Source organism: Nannobrachium achirus (assembly GCF_963921795.1).
Source record: "Nannobrachium achirus genome assembly, chromosome: 9".
Taxonomy (NCBI): domain Eukaryota; kingdom Metazoa; phylum Chordata; class Actinopteri; order Myctophiformes; family Myctophidae; genus Nannobrachium; species Nannobrachium achirus.
Genome location: NC_137818.1, coordinates 32,238,124 through 32,250,967, shown reverse-complemented (window position 1 = coordinate 32,250,967; position 12,844 = coordinate 32,238,124). Strand labels below are relative to the sequence as shown.

The 12,844-nt window shown below is 43.1% G+C and overlaps 1 protein-coding gene across 1 annotated transcript; it reads left to right on the top strand.

Moving 5' to 3' along the window:
• The first annotated feature begins 5,863 nt into the window (after nt 1-5,863).
• On the top strand, nt 5,864-11,638 carry dhh (desert hedgehog signaling molecule). Its single transcript, XM_080733653.1, has 3 exons — nt 5,864-6,923; nt 9,706-9,967; nt 10,376-11,638. Exons 1-3 carry the CDS (start codon nt 6,612-6,614, stop codon nt 11,167-11,169), a joined length of 1,368 nt encoding a protein of 455 aa, XP_080589779.1. The 5' UTR covers nt 5,864-6,611; the 3' UTR covers nt 11,170-11,638.
• Nucleotides 11,639-12,844: the final 1,206 nt, after the last annotated feature.

Below are 12,844 nucleotides of genomic sequence, written 5' to 3'. Positions count from 1 at the left end.
TCCAATTGTATGTACAGTAGGCCTATATGTCAGGGTTAAGGTCGAGCTAAGGGTCAAATTCTTGATTAGGCATGTGTATCTGTCAGGTTAGCAATGGCTCAGGAGGTACAGCAGTCACCTGGGAAATGGGAAGATTACTTCCTTGGCATAGCGGCTAGTGCCGAAGTGTCCTTGAGCAAGACCATGAACCCATAACTGCTCCCTGGGCACTGTTCATTAGCTGCCTGCTGTAACTATTAGGCAGGGTTAAATGCAGAGGACAAATACCGGGTATATGCAAATGTACTTGGCCCATTAAACTTGACCTCCCCCCTCTTATGGTTAAGGTTGGGGTATGGATATATGGAATTACAAGTTGACGCAATGTCCCCAAACTGTGTGTGTGTGTGTGTGTGTGTGTGTGTGTGTGTGTGTGTGTGTGTGTGTGTGTGTGTGTGTGTGTGTGTGTGTGTGTGTGTGTGTGTGTGTGTGTGTGTGTGTGTGTGTGTGTGTGTGTGTGTGTGTGTGTGTGTGTGTGTGTGTGTGTGTGTGTGTGTGTGTGTGACAGAGCTGGACAGACAGTGCAGCTGTCTAAAGGACGGGTGAACCTACCTAGGTGGGTGTAGGTGTTTTTTATGCTACTCACTGATGCATGTCATCACCAATGTTTGTATATAGGAGAATATGCTATAAATCACATCACATTCACCTATTTGTGTACTTGGGAGGACACGTTCTGAGAGGAATGCAATTTACATGTCATTTCCACACCCACATAACACATTATTTATACCTTATTTAACTCCCTAACATGACATCAAATACAATACTTAATACCATTGGTGAATTATGTTATGCAACTAGATGGAATTCTTCAAGAAAACTCTTGGCCTAAATTCTCATTGTTTCCAGTGCACCGAACCCTCCGGCCAACTGAGTGTCCTTGGGATGAAACCCTCTTTAAATGTAAATAAACACTGCCCGAACTGTGCTATTTGAGGTCTATATCTAGGTAACCCAATTCTTTGCTGAAATTCTATCTTTTGTTGACTAAAATGTAACGGCAAAAGACACGTGGTTTTAGCCTATATGTTTGTATTATATTATGAAAGAGCTACAATTGCTTAATGAATGTACTCATGTAGCTCATATGGTGTAACACGTGAGTTAGGGTTAGGTGGGGGATATTAGAATATCATCTCCCCGACAGCAAAATATGGGGGTTGGTGACGTTAGAATATCACCTCCCCGAAGATATGAGGGTTGATGACATCACAGGAGTCCCATTGTGTAAAATCTATTTCATACTGTGTCACATGACTGTCATTCGGTGAACACCAGTGATTTTGCATTGCGTTCGATTGACACCACCGTGCGACAAAGTATATAATAGACTATTAGACTCAACATGCTCTATTGGACTAGTTGGGCATATCAGGGACAAGGCGGGAGACAGACAGCCTGTAATGGGATGAGATAGGCTATCTTTATTGTCAAAACATGAGAATGAAGGGGGGAAAAAAGACACAGATTAGCTTTCCTGACAGCCGGCCGTTTGAAGTGCATGCCAAAGTGCATTAGGGGCTATTATTCCCACTTTTGGACGCTTGCAAATGCAGAGCCACTCACAGGAAAAGGCGAGACTTTCTTGCTAATCAACTGATAATGGGTTGCACTGTCCATTCGCCATGGCTGCCCTCCACCCTACGTGCACACTCATGGCACACTTGCTTCACACACTCGATTGGCACATGCACTGTAAAATCCGGAATGTGATTTCAACCACATTGACCCTGGCATTTTTCAAAAAATCGACAACCTTACAAGCTTCTGTGTGCTTGTAGAACGTCTGTTTTAGAATCCAAAGTATAAAACAGGGTTTAAGTGATTAAACTACACCCATAAGGGCCAATTCTTACACATTTTGACTGCTTAGGCCTTGGTCCACTCCAAACACAAGTAGACGGCCATCTACGCAGTACAGTTGTGACAAATGTTAACCTGCTAAATGTTACATTGGTTGTTTGGGGGAACCCTTTAATATCACTATTTGAGGGGAGGGTGGAGGACAGTATGTAATGTACACACGACATGTCATGTATATTTTTCACAGCAGGTACATTTAATGAGATACAGCGTTATATCTGACTTCTGACCTGCTTGTCTGGGGCCAGGAAGTTCCACCCTGGTCAGTCTATTGTCCAAACCCAGTGCAGCATCGCCTCGGCCCCCTGGCTCATTGCTGTGCTTTTTCAACCTGCAATATCTCAGCGAGGACATAAGCCACTAAAACACGGCCCTGCCATGTTGACAGTACACGCCAAGCGTATGGGTCACCTGAACACGCCACATTACACAACTGTTGGTGATTAAAGTGTGTTCTTTGACGGCGAAAGGGCTGCATGACTTGACCAACGCAAAGCTAACAGTACCTAAGCCAGAAATTATCCAGAATGTGTGGCCACATCACAGCGCACCACCCTGCTTCTTCCTGCACTGATAACAGGGTGAGAGACAGTAGAACGGGGTGGTGCTCTGACTGCCGCTGGTTGGTCAGTGAGAGTGGATGGAAGGGGGGGGGGCCTTGACTTTCCTTCGCCCCCCCACCGCCCCCCACACCCCTCCGACCCTTCCAACGGCCTCCATCTGAGGAAGTGGATCTTGCAGCATGTCTTTTCAGTTCCAGGAGACAAAACAAGCACTTAACCACTTAAACCCTGTGTAACAAAAATAGCCAACAAGATCAGCTATTTTCTACGAGCTCAAGCTTGCTATTTTCAAAAGATTATTGTAAATGTTTGACTTTTTGATTTTGATACCAATACTTTTGTACTTTTATGCAAGTACATGAATTGAATTCTGGACCTTTACTTGTAAGAGTATTTCTACATTGCTGTATTAATACTTTTACTTACTTTTACAAATGTGAATACCTTTTCCACCACTGATTTTAGCTCAATGTTTACTCTTTTCACCGAATGTTCGCCTATTTATGACAGAACCCTAGTGTCCCCGAATAGAGACACCATGTGGTTAAGATGTCAAAGCCTACATTATCTAATTATACTTCTACATAATTGCTGCTGCTTTATAATTTAATGTATATAATAACTGCATCTTAAACATCCGTATTGATCCTATGACAGTACCTCCTTGTTAGAATGAATAGCCTACTGTATAGCACCTTGTATGGTACTTTTCCTTATACATGTTTCTATGAACAGGCTATGTGAACACAAATATCCCTCTGGGACAATAATAAACGATGTCCTGCATGCATTTGCCAATTAGGGAGGGACCCATCGATAGCTTTCCCTGAAGTTCTCCCTGATGCTTCCTCATGAGGGGAAAGGCTTGGGCATTGTGCTTGGGCATGGCAGGCAGGTATTTGACCATGAGCCCAGGTGTATAGGCACCACACACAGGCCTCCAGTTGGAGGGGAACAAAGAAGGGTAGGCTGACCCAGAGGCAGGAAAGATCTCGTTTTCTGTGCTGTAGCTTTCGCAGGAAACACAGCCATTCACACAGCCATATACTCCCATCCTGAAGTGGGGGAGCCGGGGGCTGTTGAGAGTCAGGAGGAGGCAGGGGAATAGAGGGGGGTGCTTGGGGTGGGTATGGGGGGGCTCTGAAATAAAAACTAATAATAATGACTTTATTTCCATCTCCAGCCCACAGATGTTTGCTTCCTTCCCTTCCCTTTCATGTCTGATGGAAATCTCTTTTCTTGTATTGGTTTAAAGAGAAACACCAGTCTGTGTAATTGTTGATATGAAAGCATTTGTTGCTTTTCTTTTTTTTTTTTTTTTTGATTGAGCCATTCCCTGCATTTGTCACGATGGCTGAGATCTCTCATCTGCGTGCCGGGGCCCCGGCTGGAGCATTCTTCCATGTTTATCATAAGCACAGGAAGATGCAGCTCCACCACGATACCCCTCCCTTCAACATCCTGGGATCTTCTTGAACCGACCCTTACATGGCTGCCTCTCCATGGCCTCCTGCATACAGCAGCGTATTGACCTATGACCCAGCACTATGTGTAAAGCAATGGGCTTATGTCCGTCCAGAATGTTGTTTGTTAAATACTGCTACATTGTGGGGACAGCGCAGCCATAGCTGAACGGACAGGTTTGTGCCCCAGCCTGCCCTGTCTAACGTGTCGAAGTGCACACAAGCACAAGAGCAAGATGCTGAATTCCTTATTGCTCCCGATGTGCTGGTTGGTGCCTTGCATGCTGGGTTTCCTCTGCTATCGGTGTATGAATGTGTGTGTGTGAATGGGTGAATGTAATGCACAATCTATGTAAAGCACTTTGGAATAAAGCTCTATATAAATGCACCATTTACCATTTAGGTGCTGTATTATTAGCGCCCACAGCTTTTAATGGTTAGGATGGGTAGGAGAAATTCCACGAGCGTGCAAATGTACCGTGATTAGAAATACTCCAAAGGAGTGGGGTCTAAAATGACGATGATATGCACACAATTTTAATTATAATCTGTTAATTTGATTAATGAGGAATTTCTTGTTGTGTCTTTTAAATTAGTCAATTTTTTGCACGCTAAATGCCATTCACACCAAACACTGTAACTATAACTATAACAATCATTCACCATTGTCTTTCTTAGTTGTGGTGTGGACTCTGCCATCCACTCAAGTTGTGACGATTTTAAAACGTATATCTTTATAGATATAGTTATAGTGCTGGGTGTGAACAGCACTTAACACACTTGATGAGGACAGGCGAACCGTCCTTCACATACCAGCAAGATACAACATTAAGACAAGCGACTGACAGAAAAAAATAATAATAGCAGAAAACCCTGAAGATTCTCATGATTAATCAGTGTATGGTGTCTTTTTTTGGCCATGACACACTAGTGTCTACAAGACTTCCTGGAAGCTTTGACCTCTGATATCTATTAATTTCAGTTTCCGTATAGGTGATTAGAGAGGTCAGCCTCATGGGTAAAAGCACAAATCTCCATTATTCCTCTTTCCCATTTCCCTCAGGGATATTATCTCTTGACACTTTTTTTTATGACACTCTTATTCCCAGCTATTGTTCTGAGATGGATAAAAATAATATGTTGTTATGGCCGTTGGGTGTTTCCAGTGAGGAGGTCTAGGGGTGGCTGGGTTTAGGGGTCACTTGTGTCAGCCTGGGTCTCTCCTGGGCTGGCTGTGGAGGCAAACAAAGGAAGGCAGCACTGTAAGTCAAAGAGTGTGTGTGCCAGGGTGTCAAGGCTGGACACTTATAAGGAGCCCCTCTCTCAGCAGGAAGCTCGTCCAAACGGGATCTGACTTGATGTCACTTTCAATCTGGGTTATTAATATCTTAAGCACATGGAGTCATGATAGTGAGTGTGAGATGGGCTGATCTAGGCAGTCACTGACCAACAGCAAGCAGACAAGGGTTTAGTGGGTTCACTTCAAACTAAGACCTTCTGTTGACATAACTGATATCTGGGAGGGGGTATACTGGACATAGCATTAAAGCAAGAGAGAATACAAATATTAGCTGTCACAAATCTCTGAAAAAAAAAGTATAGGCCTACTATTATGAGCTCTTTTGTTTAGCTATAGCCTTTTCAACTTTGCACGTGAAACTTGAATGCCAACCACACTGAAAACACTGAAGAGTCTAGTATTATTATTATTTAGCCCAGCTTTAAACTAGACATTTGACATGGGGGGCAGAGGGGGGGGGGGGGGGGAGTAGACGTGAGTAGGTAATCATAATGTCGCTTGTTGTGAAGCTGAATTGGAGGCGTGTGCTGTCGCAGTGGGAGCGCGCAAGAGGAAGGGAGGGCAATCTTGTCCAGACGCTAAAAAGACCCAATGGCTGGAGCACGGTGGCCAGCAGCGCTGGGACGCCACAGGAGACGGTGGACCGACGAAAAGCACATGACGAGAAGAAGCGCAAGCGACCGAATGGATGACTAGGAGGATGACATCGTCACTGGAACATGAAGAGGGCTTTGGCTTTCAGAGTTAGGCTACGCGCATTTGGAGTCGGCGCGCGTCATTTCTGCGCCTTTTACCCAAAGGAACTGCCGTCAGATCAGGTGCCTAAAAGCTGCATGGGGACGCGGTAAGTGAATGGAAGCCCCCGAAAAACACCTGCTGCGTCAGGACAGGTAGACCTACCTCCGACTGAAGGCACCAAGATGACTTCAATGAAGCATGCGAACAGCACCTGACCACTTTACCCAATTTAAAGCTTTATACAGCCAGCCATGCGTCCTTACTCTTCTTACATCTGATGGAAAAAACGTCAGTGAATGCTTTTATAAAGTGTCATATAGACTTTTGTGAAGCCATTCAGTGATTAGCCTATTTTATTTTATAAAAAGTAATTAGATTATTTATTTCCTTTTTTCTTTCAAGATTCAGAACTAGCTACTAAATAAGTGCCTATACACTGTTGAATGACACAATAATTCACATTTAGTTTGGGCCATTATATTTTTATTATTATTTATACCCCATGATCTGGAATGGACCAAGATTTGACCCTCATCATCATTCAAATGCTATCACTCTCCTGGACCTGCTGGGCCGCTGTCACCCCCGCCGTGGGCACTGCCACTGTAGTGGGCCTTTGATTCCACGGATCCACTCTCACCAATGAAGCGACACTCCTGGTGGGCCCGCCTGGCACGGCTCGGCCTGCTGGCGGTGTGTGCGTGCGCGTGGCTGGTGCGGGGATGCGGGCCCGGCCCGGGCTATGGCGTCCGCTCCAGGCCCAGGAAGCTTACGGCCATGCACTACAAGCAGTTCGTTCCCAGCTTCTCCGAGAACAACCTCGGGGCCAGCGGCAGGGCAGAGGGCAAGATCACACGCAACTCGGAGCGCTTCAATGAGCTCGTCTGCAACTACAATCCGGACATTGTCTTCAAGGATGAAGAGAACACCAACGCGGACCGCTTCATGACCAAGGTGAGACATGGTGGTCAGTCAGTTCATAAAGTTACATCTCACTTTTGTATTTTTATTTTGATCGTCTAGGCCAGTGTTTCTTTCTAAAACTTTTACATTTCAAGGTCTCCCCATTTGGTTCCATTTGTACACTGTCAGTTACAGACTTGTAGGGTCAATTTATACCCCCATAAAGGAACCCACAGAGTCCCTGGAATCCACTTTGGGAACCACTGGTCTATAGGCTACAATTGAAAATGTTTAAATGGGTCTCTTTTTAATTCCACCAGTTACCTACACATGGTGGCTGTCACTATAGTGGTCAATATGACCTTGACAACCCAAAATAAAATAAAATAAATCAACAATTGACATTTTTCTAGCTACAATGAAGCATAGAATTATGTTGATTTTGGCATATGTGCTGTTGTTGACACTTTATTCTGAAGGATGCTCTCTGTTCTCCCTTGAACTCTTTTAATACAACCCCTCTGATAACCAGTTAACTACATTTCCCTGTGTGTAGGAGAGTATTAGGCCTCTATCGTATACACTTCACAAGTAATGGCATTGCCTCTCCAACTCATAAAGCTAAAACGCAAAAAGAGGATGACCAAATGCACAGTTGTTTTGCTCTTCTGTACTCTAAACTGTAGGCTACCTGTTCACACCAAGCTCTGAACACATAAACAAATATTCAACACAAGGTCTCAACGTTTTAAACACTCCCTCTTCGCAAGATAAGAAGATCAGGATGTAATTCAACACTACCTTCCAGGAGACCAAGTTCCACTTCCTTTTAATCTTTAACCACAGTCTTTGTTATCGGTAATAAAACGATTCCTCTGACTGGTTCTCTGTTTGTTTAGGAGGGAAAGGCAGGTGAGGCACTTTAACCTGAGTCTGCACTGTTTATTGGACCAGGTATGACATTTTAAATATAGGGTCCAGCAGAATTGGACCTGGCCTAAAATGAGTTTACGATTTTGAATCAACATCCCTAGTCCCTACTCAGTAAGTCCTTTCGGATTAGGTGGCGATACCCTCCCTGGAGTGACGTGACTGTGATTATTTTGTGATGTGAATCTGTGTTCCTTCTCCTCCCTGAGTGATTCTATGTGATGGAAATCTGTGGTCGCATATGTTTGCCCTTCCGGGTGCCCAGTGTGAGCATGTTGAGGGTGTGTGCGTGCGTGCATGTGCCCCTTCCTTGCCCAGATGTGAAAGACGCTCTTTGTGTGTCATTCGGAGACTCAAGAGGGGTCGCCTCTACAGAATTCCCGCCTGCTGAAGTAATGGCACCGTTGGAAAAGCCGCTATTGTAGTTCCGACAATGTAACGCCTCTCTTCAATGGCATTGCGAGAAAAATGTACCCAGTTTGTTTTCTGGCCCTCTCGCTTTCTCACTCTTGCTGTCACATTCCCAAGTGCATGCCCATACATTCCTCCCCTCTGCCCTCTCCCTTAGTCCCAACCTTGGCTCTTGACTCCCCTGCTTCCTTCTCACCCAGCCTTCTCTGTCTTTTCTCACTCCTTCCTTCTCTCTTACTCCCCCCCCACCCCGTCTCTCTCTCACACTCCATCTCTCTGCCTTCCAACTCCTTCCAACTGCTTTCTTTTCCGTATAATGGTGAAATAGTGAATTCAGTTAGAAAATAAAGTTTCTATTCAGCAAGAGTGGACATAAGGCCACAAGACCTGCCATGAAAACACCAAGTCACGAGTGAATATGCTTTAAAAAGGTCGACAATGAGCAGAGTGTAGCACCTTGGATGCTGACGTCATCATTTTTTGCCAGCTATTTTGTGACAATGCTGACAGTCTTATAACATTAAGGCCCACGGGGGTGTTGGAGTTGCTGTGTTAACATTTCTGATCAAATGTCTCAGGGGTGACACTGAGAAACTCATTCCTGGAACAGTCTGGAAAGAGAGAAAGAGAATGGCCTTGATTATTCTGTCACCCTTCAGAAAATGCCAAGGAATGTGCCAAACTCGCTACAGTAGCTTTGTTCTTGGTTGTTTGAGTAAGGAGCAGTGGAGATTGGCCTTTAGCAGAAGAGAGGAGGAATTATGTGCGTCACCCGACAGACCTGTGTCTACTGTAAAATCCTATTTTTATTGTTGCAAATGTTGCTTTATTATATAGTAGACTGTAGAGAAATAGGAAACTACCGTAGAAGGGAGACATGCTTGACATGACAGGACTGAATCGAAAAAAGTTGGGTCCTTGCGACTTACTAGCATTTTGTCAACTAACTAACTGATTGTCGATTCAAACAAGTTGCAGAGAAATTAGTCCAGCACAGTAGGTTCATTTTCTACTAAAGGACTACTAGACTACTAATGGTCTACAAATACTGTAGGTGTTAATTAAGCATTTTATTCATGAGTTTCAGAGAATTTAGTCACACTTAATGTCTACTCTAGACTTACTATTAATTCCCTTCATAATAACTGATGACAAGCATCTTGGTGATTGCCACGTCAGGGTTTTCAGACATGTCATGTCATCAGTCACATTGCACTTAACCCGAAATTAAATGAGGGTCATCAAAAACACTATGATCATAAAACATAGTTAAAAATCACAGCATTCACATTCATCAAACTACAACTTTAATATTCCAGCTCCAAATAAGACCTCTCTCTCTCTCTCTCTCTCTCTCTCTCTCTCTCTGTGTGTGTGTGTGTGTGTGTGTGTGTGTGTGTGTGTGTGTGTGTGTGTGTGTGTGTGTGTGTGTGTGTGTGTGTGTGCGCGCGCGCGCGTGTGCGTGTCTGTCTGTTTCTCTCTCTCGTTCCAGCGGTGCAAGGACTGTCTGAACAGGCTGGCTATCGCAGTGATGAACCAGTGGCCAGGGGTGCACTTGCGAGTGACAGAAGCATGGGATGAGGATGGCCACCATCCCTCTGACTCTCTACACTATGAGGGCAGAGCTGTGGACATAACAACGAATGACAGAAAGACAGAAAAATATGGTCTTCTAGCGCAGCTGGCTGTGGAAGCTGGCTTTGACTGGGTGCACTATGAATCCAAGTACCACATCCACTGCTCTGTTAAAGCTGGTGAGTTTTTTAAGGAGCATGACCCCACACCGAGAATCATACAGTTTGCTATGAGTCTGTATACTATTTAAATCGTTTTGAAGAAACGCTGCTATTTGTTCTAAAGCGACTTCAAAAGATTGCTGCTATTTGTTTCAAAAAGCTTTATACCCTGTATATACAGTATAACATGTATATAACCACACAATGTGACATAGCTCTGTTTACACAATGCACCCCCTCCAACTGTATACGTTCCCCATTTTTCAACAGTTTTTATTATATTTTGACAATTGCTTTGGCAATGTAAATGTATGTTTTCTCATGTCAATAAGGCTCCTTTGAACTGAAATTGAATTTGAGTCACACTCATCATCACAATGGAAATGTTGCATTTTCAGTCTTTGTCTTGTCCGTTGATGTTTTCAGATCACTCTGTGACAGTAGAGAAAGGTGGTTGTTTCCCAGGCTGGGCCCGTGTGAGTGTGGCTGGAGGAGGGCAGAAGACGCTGTCATCACTGGCTGCCGGAGACAGGATCATGGCCCTGTCTGGTACAGGTCATGTGGTGTTCAGCCAAGTACTTCTTTTTCTGCACCGGGACCAGGAAAGCAGGTCTACTTTCTTGACTCTGCAGACAGAACATGGCCACAGACTAACCCTGACTCCCCATCACTTGGTCTTTCTAGCACCCCATGACAAACTCCACCACAGCGAGTATCGGGCTTGGTTTGCAAGCAGAGCCAAGAGAGGTGACTATGTGCTCATCCATGGAGCAGGCGGTCGAATACAGCCTTCTCGAATCGTCTCCGTTTCAATAGAGGAGGGAGTGGGTGTCTATGCACCATTAACAGAAGATGGGACTTTGTTTGTTGATGGGGTGCTGGCATCCAGTTACGCACTGGTCGAGGACCACAGCCTTGCACACTGGGCTTTTGGACCATTTCGACTTTTCTCCTCCTTTTACCAGATGCTTTCCGGTGAGAAAACGTATGAATTTCAGGCCACAGCGGCTATGACAGCTCGCACTAGCACTTGGGTTCTGGACAAACCGGGTATATATGGGAATAATAACAGTCTAAACGGCATTGAAAATATGACTTCTACACCTCTACAATTGGATGCTGAAGATAAGCAAAGACAAGCATCACACGTGCACTGGTATGCTAGACTGCTGTACAGTCTTGGACGCACTCTTTTAGACTCAGAGTCATTTCATCCCTAAAGGCCTTCAGTTAATCACTGGTACATGTGTCCTACTGATAATCTTTTACCGTGTAGATAGATTTACACTAATGCCTTCTGTATTCCCTGTTACTCTGCCTTTCAATCAATTTAAAGCACTGGAAGGGCTTGTTTGGATGGATCTCTCCTATGGAATTAGCATTGTAATGTACAGTAATAAACTCATATTTCAGTCACATTTTTGATAGATTAAAATGTATTTACAAATGGTCAGAACAAACTATTTGTAAAAACAAATACTCATACCATAATTAATGTATAATTCATTTGTACATGATTTTACGAGTTAAAACTACTTCAATACATGTGTATGACAAGTCATATTCTCAATTATTCAAATGTGATAAGAATGAGGTCTTTTTTTAGAAACAATAAAAGCTTTATTTTTGTACCATATGAACCATAATATATAAATGTTTCAATTTATAATTGTTCAATTAATTACATGTATGTCCTACTCTGTTATGTTATTAAAAAAAACACCCCACTACGCTATGTGTTTAGTTTGACAGTAAATGTAGCTTATTACGCTATTTTACCTTTTGCTTCGTTTACAAAACATGCTGCTTTATGAAAATCTTAAGACATATGACCAGGATTATTTCTAGAAGTCATTTGAGTAATTGTTTGTGTAACAGAGGGTAAAAGCCCTCCATGGAAATCTAGACCAAAGTTAATAAAAAGCCCAGCCACATACTTAATATTCTTACACTGTACCCTACCACTCTGTCTTTATCATAGTTATACGCTGTAGCTTGTATCAGTGTTTTTTTTTTCTTTCTTTGAATTGATTGATATTCCAAGATTGTGGGCAATTTTTGGTGATGTGTGCTCTGATTACATTAGTTTTATTTCCCTTCTTTTTTGCTCCCAGGCAAGTAAAATTCATTTAGACACTAAACTCTTTTACCAGATGTATTACAAATGGATCTAGGCCTTTATTAATTATCCTGCATGATATACACACTACACCTATCCTACAAAATATTTTAATTTATGGAAATAGTTATAATAATTCAAACTGAGCATTCCCATAGTTGTAACGTGTTAGACAAGACAAGCAGAACAAAAGAGTTGCAGGTTCCCAGTTTGATCCCTGGCTCCTCCTGGCTGTGTGTTGCAGTGTCCTTGAACAAGACACTGAACCCCTAACTGAGCTTGATAAGCAGGTTGGCGCCTTGCATGGTTTCCTCCACCATAGTTGTGTGTGTGAATGGGTGAATGTAATGACTATTGTAAAGTGCTTTGGAGAAAGGCACTATAAAAATGCACCGTTTAAGTAATAATGAGGTTATACACCCCCTTGTGGACATTGTGCATTATGCCTGTGAGATTTAGTTTGTGTAATTCTCTATTGTGTATGAAAGGACATCTATCAATGTACAATTTAGTGAAAAAACAAATAATAATATTAATATTAATAATAATAAAGCTTGATTTGTGTAGCACCTTTAAAGAAAACTAGAAAGGTTACAAAGTACTTCACAGAGAATCAAAACACATGATAAAATAATACACATGACACAACAGGAGACGAAAATACAGATAACTATGTGTGTACTGTACACAGTATGTGCACATCAGTCTGTGCGTGCCTGCGTGTGTTTCAAATAAACTGTTAATTAAGGCTTACACATTTTTTATACTGACATTTC